Below are 16,718 nucleotides of genomic sequence, written 5' to 3'. Positions count from 1 at the left end.
ACCGTTAGTGCTGAGGTGAAAAGGGGGAAGAGGAAACCTTTTGAACCCCCCCCTCCCCCTCACACACACACACACACACACACACATCCTCACGGCCAACCACAGGCCCCAATCACACTGAACAAACGCACGGTTAACTCAGTCGTCAAGGAAGGAAGGCCAAGGAGCAAAATACATCTACTGGACAATCATTAATGCTCCAAGTAAGTTCTTGTTTAAACACCACAAGATTAAACGACTGGATACACAGAGTGAGAGAAGCATTACTGGTGGTCTTCTTGCAAAGCAGTCAGCAGTATTGTATTGGCACTAAGCCTTTTGAACCTTTGACACATAATACCACATGATCAGTGGACAAGCAAAAACACATTGTTCCTACGCTGGACTGACGGCTACAGAAATGGTGCCAAATCATTACACAACTTTGATCAAATGTACTGTTTACTGTACATCACCACAAGGAAAGGAATAATACAAATAATGGGGGAATCCTTGATCATGAAGTGACTTGAGCCCTTAAGCTGTGGGGGCGGGCTAGACATCTGTCACTCTGGCCGTGTCGTTGACCCTGTGGTGGACACAGAGTCTCCCAGAGTAACAGGACTCCAGACAATCTACTGATCGACGCACTGATCTTCTTAAAGAGATGCTGTCGGTCCCATGATTGGGTATTGCACCAGAACACTACAACAGTGCACAGGTCTGAACACGGCTTTATGTCATTCAACATGGTGCCTATGGAGATCTTAATGACTATGAGAGTCTACTTAGACTTGCATTAGATTGACTCAATAAAAACACAAGCTTTTCATTAACTTCAGTTCTAGACTAGTGGTTCCAAAATGCATTCCGGGAGAGAGAAGGAAAAAAATGAAAGGTTTCAGCTCATCTACAAACTGCTTTATTTCTCAGAAAGAGCTCATGCCATCCTCAACACTTTTCTCCCCAAAGCCAGATTGTGTTGAGCCATTGTCCACACCATACACAACTCTTCCTGGTACCATCTGTTCCATCAGTAAACTCCAACTAAGCCCTGCTACTCCCTAGCTAATACCCTGGGCCTCCTCTGCTCCACTGTTCATTGAGCCCAGAAAAGCTATGTTTAATTGATTCCTCAAAAACAACCAGCCAGCATGATCCCTCAACCCCAGGACTGAGAGTTCAAAAAGCAAGACATGATGTTCAAGTAAATAAATACACCATTATAGAACACACTCAAACATCCTCAGCTAAACAGACAAGTGGAACTGTCATCGAGTTGACACTTAGATTATAGCTGATGAGAATATCTAACCCCCCAAAAACGAAGCTATATTTCAGTGCTCAAATTCCAATATCTGAAAACACAGGAGCAAGCTAATAACCATCAAGGTCGCTTTCACACCGGTACTTAAATCAAATCATCTTACCCAGGGAGGGAGATCATTTGGCCTTCATGGTAAACATCCTACTTAGCCAACATATTAGAGCTCACCAGGGAGAAGGTTCTTCTGGCGAATGTTGTCGAAAGCAGAGAAGAGACAGGCTGGGAACTCCCAAAATAGGCCTCTCTTGCTGAACCCAGGGATGGTGGCCAAAGAGAATGTTCACAAGGACATTTGGGTTCCCAACTGATGCAGCTGTGGGTCGCTAGCTGTGTTGATAGCTCAGTTTCTGGCAACAAATGTGGAGATCGAGCCATTCCAATTGCCTTTGCAGTTCTCCATTACAGAACATGGGTAGAGTCTGGGAACAGATAATGGATTTCGCAATCTTTGGTTTAAAGGTCTCATGGAATCCCACATCAGCACAAATGGTCTTGTTTTCCAAGCGCAGACACCACTTCACTAAAAGATGAAGATACGTTTTGCCCACTCGAATAGCTACACATGTCCCCACACCCACGTCAACAAAATCCACCCCAAAACATCCAGTTGAGAAACAGCTCAGAGATTGATTTAAAATGGTTGCATAACATGGCTTCAGTGCTACCCCTTTACCTGAGGGACCTTAAACTGCTCAAAACACCAATTACTGCGCCAGGTCACTAGAGATATGATATAACGAGCTGGCCTGCCTATTAAAACTGTTAACCACTCACTGTCTTTACAGTCATGGACCTGATGCATGCTTGCAAATGAGGAAGGGGGCTGCAATTCAGTAGAGATGATAGTGACTTGTGATACCAAAACTAGTTGGTATTGAGTATTACTGACATGGGTTCCAGAGACCATTTCACCGCTTAGAGTGGTGCCATGCACCTGAGGGGAAAATGTAAGAAAGATAAAAAAAGGTCAATGTTGTCTTTGGCATTCAAAGTCACCTTGCAGGGGTGCATGCACTGTATGACTGTGGTGCTCCAGACTCCAAAACACAGGTAGATATTATGAAATGGGTTTTGACAGTTCCTTCCCTCAAAAACAGTTAACATTTTGTATGAGATGCAAGATATTATTTTCTAATTTCTGGTGAAATTAATAGGATATAAATAATGATTCCTCATGCCAACGTTCAAGCCAGCTTGACTGACACAAAGAAGGTTTTTATTTTTTAAGATTGAATGTAAAATCAATGAAAGCATGCGACAACTTCCTTTAACCCCGCTTTAAAAATAGAGACCACCCTTCTTATATCAAGGGACTGACGTCCCCAAGACAGTAACCCAAACAAAGGACCGCAGCGTCGAGCGCTGGTAAAATGCTCATTATCAACACTAATATTTCAGTCTGTACACACGATAATCAGTCTAACGTGGCATCCAGACCAAGTGGATATGTGCAGTCCGATTTATTTTAAGCTTTTCCACTTTTGATTTAATGATTTGAACCAACAATTATATATTTTTGAAAACCTGATGTACTGGACATAATGTATCCCACATTGCTTAAGTGGAAGAGGCAGTAGTATCAATACATTTGGAGTATCGAGTCGTATGGTAACCAATGCGGGCAGGTGTGGCACTTCACCTCCGTTGCTACACTTGCCTACCTTCCATAGCGGATCAAGTTTACAGTGCAACGGTTTATGTTCGCCCCATCGTTTACAAACAATTGTGCAACTGAACTCTAGACAGTAGCCTACTCAAGAGGACTCAATTGAGTCAATAAATCAATCCATCAAGATAATTTAACTGGGGGTTTATAGTACACTGCACCTGGTCAATATATGTCATCACCGTGCATGCATTAGGATAAATAGTTGTAAGATAAGGAAAGCGTTTTATTGATTAAAATAAAAAAACGATGGCTTACCTGCAAAGGTTGGCTTCACACAACCCTTAACTGTTACCACATGTCACAAACGGACGGCAATTTTCCTCTGTGATGGATAAAATGCGGTGAAGTGGGTTATTTAATGATCACCGCGACAGCCAGTCACCAAGCTTCTTCTTGACCGCAGAAAATGTTTGAAAAGCGCCAGGTGGGTGCAAAAAGTTGCGAACAGGCTGGCACAAGTGGGATGATATGCAGGAATACAGACCAAAGCGTTAAGAAAATGTGACTAGACTTCCAAACGTGTTGTGGATTTCTGGCTACTATTCGGGTCTGCCTCTTCTCGGCTCTTATCGTTCCTACCTCTCCAACACTCACCCTCGCCAAGCGGTCACTGAAAAGTCACTGACGCCCTCTACCGCAATGAGTTCGTTTGCGCACCAGCCATTCCCATGAATGGCGAAATGTGTAAGAGTGATCTTATGAATAGGTTCATGTAGGGCCGGTCCAAGACTTTATGGGGCCTTAAGCAGAATTTATTTGGGGGCCCCTTGGTGACGCAAATACAATTGATTATTGTTAATGCTTGATTATTTGCACATTATTAATCTAATTATTAATCTAATTATTAAACTAGTGGTATTAGCTTGCTTGCCAGCTGGTCAACATAATATTGCATTTAATATTGCGAATTTCTATAATTATCTTTAACATAATATATAATTTTTAAATTAAGCTGTAATTGTATGTGCTCTTGGGGGCCCTCTGGTGGCCACGGGGGCCCTAAGCAGCCCCTTCGTTCGCTTATGCCTTGGGCCGGCTCAGGTTGCCATAATGTAGAATAATACTATGGTGAAGGTTTAGAAAACACTCAAGACTGAAATGTAATATTAATGATTTACATCTATAGGTAGATATCTAGTTTGATTCATAGAAAGAAAAAATTATGAATGTAGTGAGAAAGTTGTAAATAGTGGGGTGTATGGGCTTTTATAGCTATAAAAGCAGATTTAAATATGAAGCGCCCAAAGCCTGAGTATAAAAGAGAGGTACTACTACAGAAAAAGTAATTCATGCTCAGATTCTGTTCTTTTTGATCCTATTCTTCTTCAAAGCGTTGATAAAAAAAGATGTACTTTGTATAAGAATTAAATAGTCCACAGCCTACATAAATCAAATCAAAGAGTTTATTATCGCATCTATCACATATGTTGATAGAAAGGTATTATGTTCCCGAGAATGGAGTCTATCCCATTAGAAGTTTGTATGTTCAGTCCGACTACATGTGTCGTTATAGTCCCAGTCCACTTGAGGTCACCCTTACACCATAAAACATTAGTCGTTTTCTGTTTTTATATCCCGTGGTCCCATGGAAGGAGTCAATATTGATGCCTGTTGATGCTTTTTGATACACCAAACACAAAAAATTACAATACAAAGATTCACGTTTGTCACCTGACAAGCGTGTTTTCTCTGCTTCAGTTCATCTTAGCCTGAGACCAGGGATGTTTCTTCTGGTGAAAATATGACCAATCTTCCCTGGAATCTACAGAGACGGTCTGAAGGATGTACTAGCACTCAAGTTGCTTTTCTGTTGATTGCTTTTGGTGCTTGAGAGATCTTTCCCAACCGAGTCCCTATCTGGAGACAGGTCATACGAGCGTACTTCAACTGTTACCTCCTCCTACACTGCAATTGGTTTGGATCAAAAACAACCTGCTCCCCCTTACTAGGATTTAAATCTGGCATCTGGGTTGCTGGAGAAGAAAGAGCCCCTTGTCCAAATGGCCCCTACTCCCACAGCCCATTATTGGATGACGTTGAACATGCCCCCTTAGATATGGTGGTGGTGATAGTGGTAGAGGCCACCTGTATCTACCCTGGTGCAAGTGGCACGTCTCTGCATCTCTAGAACAGGGCCTACTTCTGCGGTCATGAAGACAACCATCTGTACCTGGACCTCATCTTTTACAGTTGTTATTCACAAAGTAAGGTCGAGTACACTCACAAACAACTGTGTTGAATCAGACGAGTCTTGGTCAGATTGTCATATGAATGCGTTGCCCATTTCTAGAAACTCGGATTTGGGTTTCCAGCACATTGGTTATTCAAATGGGGGTAAATTCACTTTTACGTTAGGTTAATTTCATTCTGTAAACAGAGCAATATGCATTTTCCTTTTATGGTTCAAACTAGTTGCATACCAAATGAAGCAGACAAAGAATAAGCGCAACTTGAGTACCGTTTCAGATTTTATTTCAACAGTCATCATACATCTAATGCATTATAACTTCATACAACTGTGCACATTGTCAAAAGTAAAGCTAACTATGTTGTCACACAACGCCACAGGCCTACTTGCACACATGTTCACACAGGTACCATCTTTTATCTAATATCATACTGTAAGTCCTTTACAAATCCAGTAATCCAGTAGCTAATCAATGGCTTTAATATCTAATGGATAGAAAATGTAGAAGTTTGGAATCATTGTTTTAAATTCCAACAAACCAATTACTAGGGTAGAATCAGCTCCCGAAAAGTTGACAAATCGTCATCTTGCTAACTGTGACATGGTTGCCACAAACCCATTTATGATATATCCCTCTACAGTTGAGTTTACATCTGATATTCCATATACCGGTATATTTCACAGCTTTGGAGATAACTTCAAAACGTTCAAACATGCTACTTTGCAATTAAAAAAAACCATTCTTCTGTAGAAAAAAAAATCGAGAGAAATCGAATAAAATCATACAAAAAACAGGTGAGAGAAGCATACCAGCGTCGCACACTAAATTTCAAAAGGCACAAGAGGAAGTGAAGCGGTTTGGGACCAGAGAGGTGGTTTTGAGGTCACCCTCTCCAGAGGCTTAAAACTGCCTTGTCGTTTTCCTGAACTTGTCAATCGCTCAATTCGAAGCATGCCATCCCCATGACATCACTTCCTTTCCCAATTATCCGTCCCGCGCTACCTGCCTACAGGGGTAGCTCCACAGTCATTAGGCCGACCATCAGTCAACACTTGTTGGATGTAAGTGCAGGAAATAATACTGCCCTAACAGATGACCAGCACCACACTCTAAATACAGGAAGGATGTGTACAAAGCCAGGAGTACAGTTTACTGATCCCAGAGTGGTCTGAGGATGTGATGAAGGCAACCCACATAGCCTGGGAACTGACATTCCTCCACTCCATCTTACCTCAAGCCCCAGTGGCCAATCCCAGAACCTTCGGCCTAAAACACTTGTCCGATTCATACACTGCCAACTCGACACACAACAAAAATCCGTCAAATCCATACCCAAGGACCTAAACTTGATCTGATCTAATGATGTCATAAGACTTGCCATTCTGTCCAGCTCGTCACACACAGACGAAGGTGTAGGTGTAGAACAGAGGGGGTGAGAAGGGTTAGAACATGGTGCTATCTAGGCAGGGGAGTAGGGGGGTGGGACTAGGACTTTGGAACCCAAAAAAGTCACTCGAAACCAATGACAGCCTAGGCTACTCTCACACAATCAGATAAAAAAGGGGGGGGGGGGCAGTTGGAGATCTGTAAATAAGATGTCCAGAGAAAGAGATGATGGTGTATGGACACCTTATTTCTCTCTTAAAAAAAAACAAAAACCCCTCTCCTCTGTGTCACATGTATCGAGTGACTTGTTTGACTGCATGACCAAGTTGTGGGAAGGCCAACAGCAAGACCCTGTCCTCCTTCACCATCACTGCGCAAGGCAGCCAACTCACTCCCAACCTCTCCAGAACAAGGCATTCAACAGAAAAGATCAAGGTGAGCCGTTTCTCGTACTGATAACCCTAACCCGCCATACGCATCGCGGAATACTATCGTTTCTTTGCACAACGTTCCGTATCTTGCGTATTATTTGTTGTTTACCCTCTCTGCGTCTAAAGACATTTAGTATTTGCTATGAGGAAACAAAACGGTTGCGGTAATGTATCACCTTAAAGCAAACAGTTGTGAAAGTGTAAAGGTTCCTGTTGAACACCAACGTATTCAGCTTTCGGATCTGCTAGCTTGTGGGCATCAAACATACTTGCACATTCACACTCAGAAGCACAGCATCATTCTCTTAAAATGGCCACCAATTTGCTCATAAAACCAAAAGCTAACTGTTAAAATACTTCTCCAAAAACCATTCCCGAACCAAAATAGTGCAATATTAAATGTCTAGGATAGACAAATCCTCGTCTGTGAGTGATCTGACCGAGGCATTAACTTTCTATAACCCTATCTTCGTTTAGTCTTCTCTAGAACAATCCTTTGCCATCTCCACCGCTGCTTGTAGGCATGATGCCATCGGTCACAGCTACGATGTTTTGAACAAGAGTTCCAGCCTCTTTCTTAGTAAGAACTTGCTTATCCAACTTTCTACCTGTAGGACTCCTGTCCTCATATACCTCTTACCTACCACCAATAACAACATGTCCTTGATCAGCAGCAGTCCTCCGCAGCACATTTAAGCCGCTTGTGTCAGGAAGGGCGAAACTGATCGCTTGACAGTTGCCAATGGCGGGAAATATTGAAAGCTTTCAGCACAGGCGTTTCAACCGTTAAACCTTTCCTTCTTTCAAAAACCCTTTCAGACAAATCCATAACCTTTCTCATCATTCATGGGAACTGATCAATAGTCTTTTCTGCTGCTCAAATGAGACCTGAGATTTCAATTGTCAATGAGCTGGACACAAAAAAATCACGATTAAAAGGAACCCTCAAATTTGTATCTGTGAGGTACTGGACAGTTTAAACGTTGACGCCATCAGGAGAGGAGAAGACGAAAAGTTTGTGTTTCGGATCCAGTTTGACGCCGTGCTTTGTGCAAGGCTCCGGGTTGATAAGAACAAGATCTGGCAGACGTAGATGTCTAAGGCTGATGAGAATGAAAGAAAATGAAAAACAAACATATGATGAGCACCACTCATCCTCAAGTCCCCAAAATATCTACCGAAGGCTCAGTCCTCAGTGAAACAACAGTTTAAGAGTGTACAGTACGCGTACGTGGCTGTGTGGGTCCGCTTCATCACATTCAGTAACACACAGCTGCATCCAAGTCCGAGTTAAGCACTCTACTACATTTACGGCCAACATGTCGGAAAAAAACGGACACGAAAAGTACACAAAAGCGCCACAAGACCAGTTCAAGGTTGTTTCCCATGTGGGATACATATTGTATGTTGGGTCCAAAAGTGAGTGATCTTCAAATTTGATCATATCGTTCAGGAGAATTTGGGTGAAGGGGTGGAAGGAGGCAGGGCGGAGACACACAGTGCACAAGACGTTCCCGTCTCTCCATGCGCCCCTCAGGACACCTCGATGATCTCCATGCTGCCCGAGAAGCTCGACTGGCTGCCCACCTTCCCCAGCTCCTCCCTGGAGCGGCTCTCCGACATCCCGTCCCCGAACTCCATCTGGCAGCTGCGGCGCTTCAGCTGCTTCTCGAAGGTGCTCTCCTCGTGCCAGCTCCGCCGCGAGTCGCCCCGGTCGCCGCTCTTCTGCCTCCCGCGCCGCCGCACCGCCTCGAAGCCCTGGCTGCAGCTGTAGGCCGCGTAGCCGCCGCCGCCGCTGAGGATGGCCGAGGTGGAGTAGAAGCGCGTGGACTCGGAGGAGAGGTACCAGCCGCCGGCCAGGGAGGACGTGGAGACGGTGACGGGCCCCAGCAGGATGTCCGAGTGCCAGCCCTTCAGGGCCCCTCCGCCCGGGCCGGGCTTGGCCAGGTGCTGCTGGCTCCGGGACAGGCCCAGCAGAAAGCTGGTGGCGTGGGGGCTCTCCTCCATGCTGCCGCTGCGGTGGAGCTGGTGGGAGCAGCTGAGAAGTGGGGGTGGAGGCTTGGGGACGCTGGGCAGCTTGGCGCTGCCGGGGGCGGCGGTGCTGGAGGTGGTAGGGGCAGCAGGGGCGGCCGGGGCTGGGCCGTCCACCTGCTCCTTGTCGGGGCTCTGCTCCGGGGTGGACTGCTCCGACACCTCCTCCACTGGGGAGAACTGGCAGGGCTTGCTGGCGGGCTCCTTGAAAGCGGACGGTTTGTAGTACTCCTGGGCGTCCCCTGCTCCAGGGTGAGGGACGAAGGCACGCAGGGGGACGCTGCTCCCCGGCTCCACGTACGACTTGATGTCCAGGGAGAAGGAGCGCTTGAGCCTGGCGCTGTCCTCGGAGCCTTCAGGCAGCTGCAGGCTACAGAGGGCCTGGGCCAGGAGATGGTCCTCGGGGAGGTCAGCCAGCACGCAAGGCAGGGTCAGGGGCTCCAGCATGGACAGCTCCAGCGGGACTGGGGGCTCCTGGGGGCCCAGGAGCTCCACAAGGTCCGTTGGCTCCTGGGGGTCCCCGACCCCCTCTTGCTGGTCCACGGGGGGCTCAGCGGGCTCCTCTGATTGGAGGACCTTCAGCTTGGCCTCGGGCTCCTGGGGACTTTTGATCTTCTTCTCAAAGTCCAGAAGCTGTCCCAGGAAGTTGAAGTTGGGGGAGATGGTGGGTCTTTTCTCCTTCACGAACCTAGGGAGGGAAACACAGAGGACCACACTAATGGGTGAGGTCGTCATAGCAACCGACTTGAGAGCTGCATTCTCAATGTGGTTCCTAGGGTTTCTCAGTGGGCACCACAATGTATGTTTTAATTGGCAGGGACACAAAGGCCAGTGTAATTAGAGGTCATTTCAGGATTGGTGGCCATTAGGGCGGACCATTGATTTTATCTTCTCCCATAACAGGAGCGGTGAAACCTCAGGGATGACATTCCTTGCTAAGAAGGAAGCTGACCTGTATATATTGAATTGTGTGTGTGTGTCTGTGTATGTGTGTGCGTTCACCTGTATGCCTCGTCCAAGGACATGTCCATTCTCTTCATAATGTAGGCGATGGCAATGGTGGCCGATCTGGAGATTCCAGCCAGACAGTGGACCAGGACCCTGGCATTTGACGCTTTTGCTTTCTCTGGAAGAGACATATCTGTTCAGTGTCTGTTCAGGCCAGTGAGAATACATAGTCTTATCTGACAGCTCACCTATCTAGGTAAAACTGCAAAATACTATTTTCATCTCAGTGGAAAATATAGTACACTAATTAGGAATGTCCTTAAGATGCAAGTTTGCGAAGCATCGCAAATAGAGGCAAATCTCCCTTCGGTCATCGATCTTAAACCCATAATGCTTTGCGGGCTGACCTATGAACTCCACGGATCTGTCCAGCCAGGGCAGGATCTTCTCACAGAAGCTGTCGTTGACAGGAACACGCAGGAAGTGGGACTCGGGGATGAAGTCCGGCTTGGGGCAGGTGTTACTGGCATTTAGGACGTAAGCAATGTCATTCTGCTGCATCAGCTCCTGCAGGCAGACAAAGGGATGAGGGCTCATTACAACTTGTTATTTGACTTGTTTTGAGTGTCAAATTTCACCTCATCCACATAAGTGGTTAAAAAGCCATTGTGGGTTCACATAAATACAAAATAAAAAAAACATTGAGACAATGTATTCATTTGAGCCTTTTGATGGAAGGCAGCTTCAATATGAAAGGGTGGGCTTCAAAATGAAAGGGTGGGGCTTAAAGATGAAAGGGTGGGGCTTAAAGATAAAAGGGTGGGGCTTAAAGATGAAAGGGTGGGGCTTAAACATGAAAGGAAACTAATTGAAGGCTGGAAGCTTCCGCCGGGGTACCTTGTTGAGCACGTCTCTCTGGCAGCCCAGGTAGAGGTGAGGCAGGATGCGGGTGGGCCCTACGTTGGTGACGGGCAGGCAGGGCTGGGAGATACAGGACGGCACCAGTGTAGACTTGCCCTCACACAGGCCAGGGAAGTGGTGGGAGAACTCTGCGAATCCACCTGGAACCCCCAAACACACACACACACACATATTATGGCCCTCATTCGGAAGTCATCTGAGGAAGTTCCCTCATCTAAAGGTTGTTTTGGAGTACAGGGCTAGGAGATTTTAGTGGTACAAGGGTTTGGATGGTAACATTTTCTCTGATTGAAAAAAGGACAATGTTTTGGGGGGGCTTTCTGCACTTTTTTGGGACGCTAAAGCCCAGAACCTAGACCTTATCAATCAATCCATCTCTGGAGGAGCGTGGTCCGAGAGAAGGCGTTCGGTGTTGACCTTTCCACAAACTACTTAGAACACAGCCGCCCTGTCGCAGCCTGCCTGCCAAGCGTTGCCTGGCAACCCGCTTGACTGGAGGCTCTCCAGCTACGCCTCGCCACCCTCGGAGCAGGTCCTCCACGACGACTCGACTGAGAAATGGTCCTCAGGCACTCTGCCGAGCCACAGAAGAACCTGGTCAGCGCCGGTTTGCCTCCCCTCACTCACAGGGATGAGACATGCTGGCCGCTGTTGGCAAACATTTACATAATAATAGGCCACTAAAGGGAAATTATTTTTAAGGGGGGGGGGGGGGGGGGTCGTAAAGGAGGATCCAGGATTGCTTTTAAGAAGTCGTGTCTTACGAAAATGCTCAAGAAAAACAGTACATAGAGGCATTAAATCTACACTGTACAGTTCTCAGAACAAACAAATATAACGTCATTGGTATGAAGTCAATGGGGTGAAAATAGAACCCGTAGAATTTCAACAGCTGAGGACCAAAATAAAGAAGAGGGTTCAACAGCAGGTTATATTTAAAAGGGCCATGGGAGAGGTCAGAGGTTACTGTCACGGTGTGGGGAGTTGATCCTCCCTCTTATATCCCATCTTCCCCTCTTTCCCCACTTCCTCAATCCGCCTGTCACAACACTGGACGGCTGAGCAGAGCTGCTCACTTCCACAGCAGTGACATTTCAATCTATTGTTTATCCAAGTTTCAAGACCAACTGCAGAAGTGTCCACTTCTCCCCAGCCCAGGGTTACGTGAGTGCTGAGGGCTGTCCTGTTAGACTCGTACCCCATCCTCTGGCTTGATGTTGAAACGAATAAACAAATCATTTTCAAACGTGTAATACCAATTTAGCGGGATCAGGTTGGTGTATATTTAAATGGGATAAAGTGTCATTTCCATAGTGAATATGAAACCTTTGATTAACGTATAAAAACACAGGTTTGTTATCCAAAGTGCAACGGGAAGTCCTATGAGGATATGATACCCATGAGGAACCATACAGTACCAATTGTACCTCATAAATGCACTCAATTTACAAAAACAAACTAAAAGAAGAAGAACATGAACTCATTCTCGGCCTTTCAAGGTCAGCTGTGGTTAACTGTCGGCTCGCAAGTTTCCAAAGTTCCAGAGTCGAGAATCTCCATAATCTACTCCGAGCCTTGTACTACCGGACATTAGATATGGACAACAAGCTGAGTACGGAGCTCATCAAATGTATCTTGCGGAACCAACCAACAGCCGTGATGACGCATGTTTTGTGCGCTGCACAGCGATTGCTCTTTTCTCACAGGATCAGTCATCGGTGCCGAGCACAGACGTGGGGAGCGTGACTAAGCGAGTGGGAGAAACGTGTGTCTGTGAGAGGGTGAGCCGAGAGCTGCAATGCTACGTGTGTCACCGGCCAGGTAAGGGAAGGTGGAGGGGGAGCGGGGCTGGTGGAGTGGGTCACGGATTGGACTGGGGGCCAGGGAGCTGGGCGGGGCAGACTCTACCTGAGAGCAGGTGGACCGATGGGAAGCTGCGCTCCAGCTTGGCCAATAGGACGCTGAGAAAGGCCTCGGAGGCCAGGGAGGAGGGGTCAGAGGAACTCTGGTCGTACACCACCACCTCCTGCCCACCCTGGAGCTCCAGCTGGAACACACACACACACACCACACACACACACACACACATACACACACACACACACACACACATACACACACACACACACACACACATACACACACACACACACACACAAACAAACAGGAACAGTTAATCATACAGTAGTTTTAATCAGCAATGTGTGAGTCAGCGACATAACAACAGACATGAGGGCTGAAAGGAGATTAAAAAGCATGATTTTATCTACAACACTACCATTATCAACAGGGGCTGAGGTCAGAAGTATGTCAGTAAAGCTTCCTCTTGAACGTAGCTCAGCTCGCTCTAAACAACCACAACTCAAAAAGTGTGTTGCCAAACAGCTCTGATGTAAAGCACACACATTCTCTACAGATATGAAGACTGGAACGGCACAAACATTCATCACAGAACTAAACTTTGGAAACTTGTTTGACAGTGTTCTCATTAAAAGTAGGACAACATACACACAGACAAACATTTAATCAAACATACCCATCAAACATTTCAGCCAGTGACCTACTTCCTTGTTTGATTATTGCCATTGCGACACCGCTGCAATCCCAGCCAATCAGAACAAACAGACCCACATAACCAAACGGCCTCGGTCAGCACTTTCAGGGCCATTAGCCAGACAGACAGACCCCCCCTCCCACACACACACAGACACACACACGCTTGGCTGGGCCCACTGACATCACACACCCTGGGCACCAACACTCCCAGACATTGGAGATCGCCCAACATAACAGCTTGCTCTGCCTATCCTGTTACCTGGTCTTTCACAGCGGCATGCTCCAGGCGCTGTGGCAAGTATGATATAAGCATCCAGGAGGTCTAGCGGTTGGAGTGAGACAGTGAGTTATGACCATTGTGGTTTTATGGTTCTAATCTCGGCTGGGGAATATCATTCAGACTGCCCTTGAGCACACCTGACCTGAATAGCTGGAGTTCAAATCGGCGGCTAAGAATAGATGCTGTTTGTGTTGTGAGGCTTAGCTCGAAGCGGTGTAATTTTCCACTATTGCTGACACACAACAGTTCCGTGGACCTGCGCGTCTGTCATCGTCTGGTTATTAGCCTAATCTGCTCATGTTGGTGTACAATCCGTGAGCGACAACTGCTTTGAAATGAATATCAAAAAGAACCACGCGTGACTTTCCCCTAGACAGGGCATGGTGACCACATCGAGTTACCTCACTGATGCTCCACTTTCTCACGGCACCAAGTTCTTTATCTATTTCTTTTCAAAAGAATCAACAAAATTATACAAGAAAAAGAAACGCTAGTTATTATTGTTTCTTTCACAGAAAACAAAAAACTCGATCCCTTTCTGGATAGATGTTCTGTTGACATTTGATAGGAGAGGGAGACGCAGGTGCGACCCCCCCCCTCTCTCCCCCCCCCCCTCTCCTCCTCTCCCCCCCCCCCCACCCCCCCCCTCTCTATGACCACATCCAGAACATGGGGACAGGGCCACTGTGGCTTGCGAGGCCTTCCAAATTCAACACACTCACCAGGAAACTGTACTTTCTCGAACTCGTCGCACACGGAATTAATTACAGCTCGCATTCGTAGGAAAATGTTGCCTCAGTAATAAAAAAGAGCAGACAGACATCTTTAAATCGTTTTTTTTTCCTCGAGCGTGACGCCAAGCCTCCCCCCCAAAAAAGGGAGGACTGGATTTTACAACTCGCAAAAATACATCTTCGTAAAAACATAATATACATCTGAAACGGCGCTATTATTGAAATTCCACAACTTTCTTTCGGATCGAGACAAAGTCCAGGGGGGGGGGGGGGGGGGGGGGGGGGTGGGGGAGTACGGCGCATGACTGCTTTCTGTCACGTGGGCGCTTACCTTCTTCTTGGCGGAGTGCTGGAGCAGCTCGGCGATCTGCACCTTGTCCTGCTGCAGCCGCCTCTTCATCAGCTTGGAGCAGTTGACGTTGACGGCCTCCAGGATGTGCGAGCAGTTGTAGTCCACGAAAGGCCTGCTGTCGATCAGCAGCACGCGGTCCAGACCCCCCTCCAGCAGAGACACCAGCCCCTCCGCCCCGATGGGCCGCACCACGCCGGCACCGAACCCGGCGCCCCCCCCCGGTCCGACCGGCGTGCCCGCGGGACACTCCGACATGATGGACGCTTCTCTCCTCGTTCCCCCCCCCCAACGACGACGAAGCCCCCCCGCCCTCCTCCTCTCCCTCCTCCCTCCTCCTCCTCCTCCTATTCCTCCCGGGCTGGCGGTCCAGCGCAGTGACGCAGCCTGGCGACGACCCTCAGGAGATGAAGAGCTCCATTGTGTCGGCCGGGTATGATGTCATCCTGATGGCGCTTGGCAGCCGTGAGGCCAGGCCAAAGAGAGAGAGAGAGAGAGAGAGAGAGAGAGAAACAGAAAGAGAGCGAGCGAGAAAAAAGGGAGGCCTCTCTCTGGCCCTGAAAGACTGAAAACTCAAACCCCCACTATCTTTCTCGCGCCTCTGTTTGCGAGATTGTGTGTGTCTGTGTGTCCGTGTGACCGAGGGTGTGTGTGCATGTGTGTGTGTGAGTTCCTAACGGTGTGTCCACAACAGTCCAATGCTGTGGGTAAAGGAGGTTTTCGGGGGGGGGGGTGTGGAGAGGGGGGAGAGCGGTCTCTTTCACACCATCGCACGGGTGGGACAAAGGGGGGCTTTTCTCCTGGCCTGTGTGACAATTACATCATCCTGCACCTCGCTCCTTGTCTTCATGCTTAAGTGGTTATCAGCCTGGGGAGAGGAAGACAAAAAGGACATAGGAGAGATTCTTATTCACAATCGGCTTGGAGCCTTCACTTTCAGTTTCTTCAATCAAGCCAAAAGCTCCAAATGCTCATACAAAGAAGGAACTTCAGGAGTTTGTATTTAGAAGAACTTACTAACGTTCTTGAATTCATAAGTCATGACAGAATCTTTTTCTCATCCTATGAGATGATTGTTCGGAGGATCCAAAATTCCCAGCACTATATGTTTGTTTGTGTGCGTTTGTGTGCGTAATGTGTGTTTTGGAAGGCCGAGGGGTAACACCGACTTCTCATAAAAGAATCCCAGTCCTGAGTCACAGAGCAGCACGGTGAGCGCAGGAAATTCCCTCGTGCCGTAAAACGAGCAGTTACATCCAGACGAGTCGGGCAGAAATTTCCCTCAAACGTGTTCTTCCGTGTTCAGACCACCCACAGAGGACATTCAAACTGATATTCTGACAGGCCTATTCATACCAAGTGCTAGAAATGATATATTTTCATATCAAGGTCAGTTGCCTGCGCTCCCCCGACCCAAATCTGTCACACCTCGACTACATCAAGTGTATCAGCAGACACAATATTTACTAGAGATTCCACGATCTCCCAGTTTCTTATCCAAGTAGCTCTTGCATTCCTCTGATCAATACACCTCTCCCAGACAGCCTGCTCCAGACTGTCTGGGGGGTTTCTGGGAGACATTCCCCTACCCTGTGTGAAATCTACACAGGCACAGACGATCAAAACCCATCTTGTACCACCCATTTTACTAAGAAAAACCAGCTATTACCAATAAGACAGTGGGTTGAAAACCATTTGAGTCAAATCAAGGCTCAGAGCACAACGTCCTTAAAAAATACATCCAAACTGAATTGAGGAAATCTTGGTCTTGAGCCGATTCAAGCTGCAGGCGTGTTGTACACAATTACTTCAGATGGTTGTTGTATATGTATTTTTTTACGACATAGTTGGGGGATTTCTGGTCATATTTACGAGGATAGAGACCCGAGGGAGAGAGAAAGAGGAGGGCACAGCAAAC

At 47.2% G+C, this 16,718-nt stretch overlaps 2 protein-coding genes across 5 annotated transcripts in view; both read right to left on the bottom strand.

Annotated features, from left to right (window-relative positions):
* Positions 1 to 3,547, bottom strand: part of eps8a (epidermal growth factor receptor pathway substrate 8a) — a 38,295-nt gene extending 34,748 nt beyond the window's left edge. For 3 of the 4 annotated variants that reach the window (XM_047022557.1, XM_047022561.1, XM_047022562.1), the window contains exon 1: positions 3,231 to 3,547. The gene's annotated coding sequence lies outside the window, so the exon portion shown is untranslated. Of the gene's footprint in view, positions 1 to 1,474; positions 1,726 to 3,230 lie in introns of all 4 variants that reach the window. The other variant, XM_047022559.1, reaches the window with a different exon arrangement.
* Positions 3,548 to 5,430: 1,883 nt separating this feature from the next.
* Positions 5,431 to 15,106, bottom strand: dusp16 (dual specificity phosphatase 16). The gene is made up of 6 exons (XM_047022535.1): positions 14,783 to 15,106; positions 12,790 to 12,928; positions 10,858 to 11,021; positions 10,368 to 10,527; positions 10,015 to 10,138; positions 5,431 to 9,700 (listed from the first exon to the last, which is right to left on the bottom strand). The coding sequence occupies exons 1-6, from the start codon at positions 15,056 to 15,058 to the stop codon at positions 8,515 to 8,517; spliced, it is 2,049 nt and encodes a 682-aa protein (XP_046878491.1). The 5' UTR covers positions 15,059 to 15,106; the 3' UTR covers positions 5,431 to 8,514.
* Between the last annotated feature and the right edge of the window lie 1,612 nt (positions 15,107 to 16,718).

This window comes from Hypomesus transpacificus, chromosome 7, assembly GCF_021917145.1.
Source record: "Hypomesus transpacificus isolate Combined female chromosome 7, fHypTra1, whole genome shotgun sequence".
NCBI lineage: Eukaryota > Metazoa > Chordata > Actinopteri > Osmeriformes > Osmeridae > Hypomesus > Hypomesus transpacificus.
Note: the sequence above shows the minus strand (reverse complement) of the source record. Positions and strands in the feature narration are given on the sequence as shown.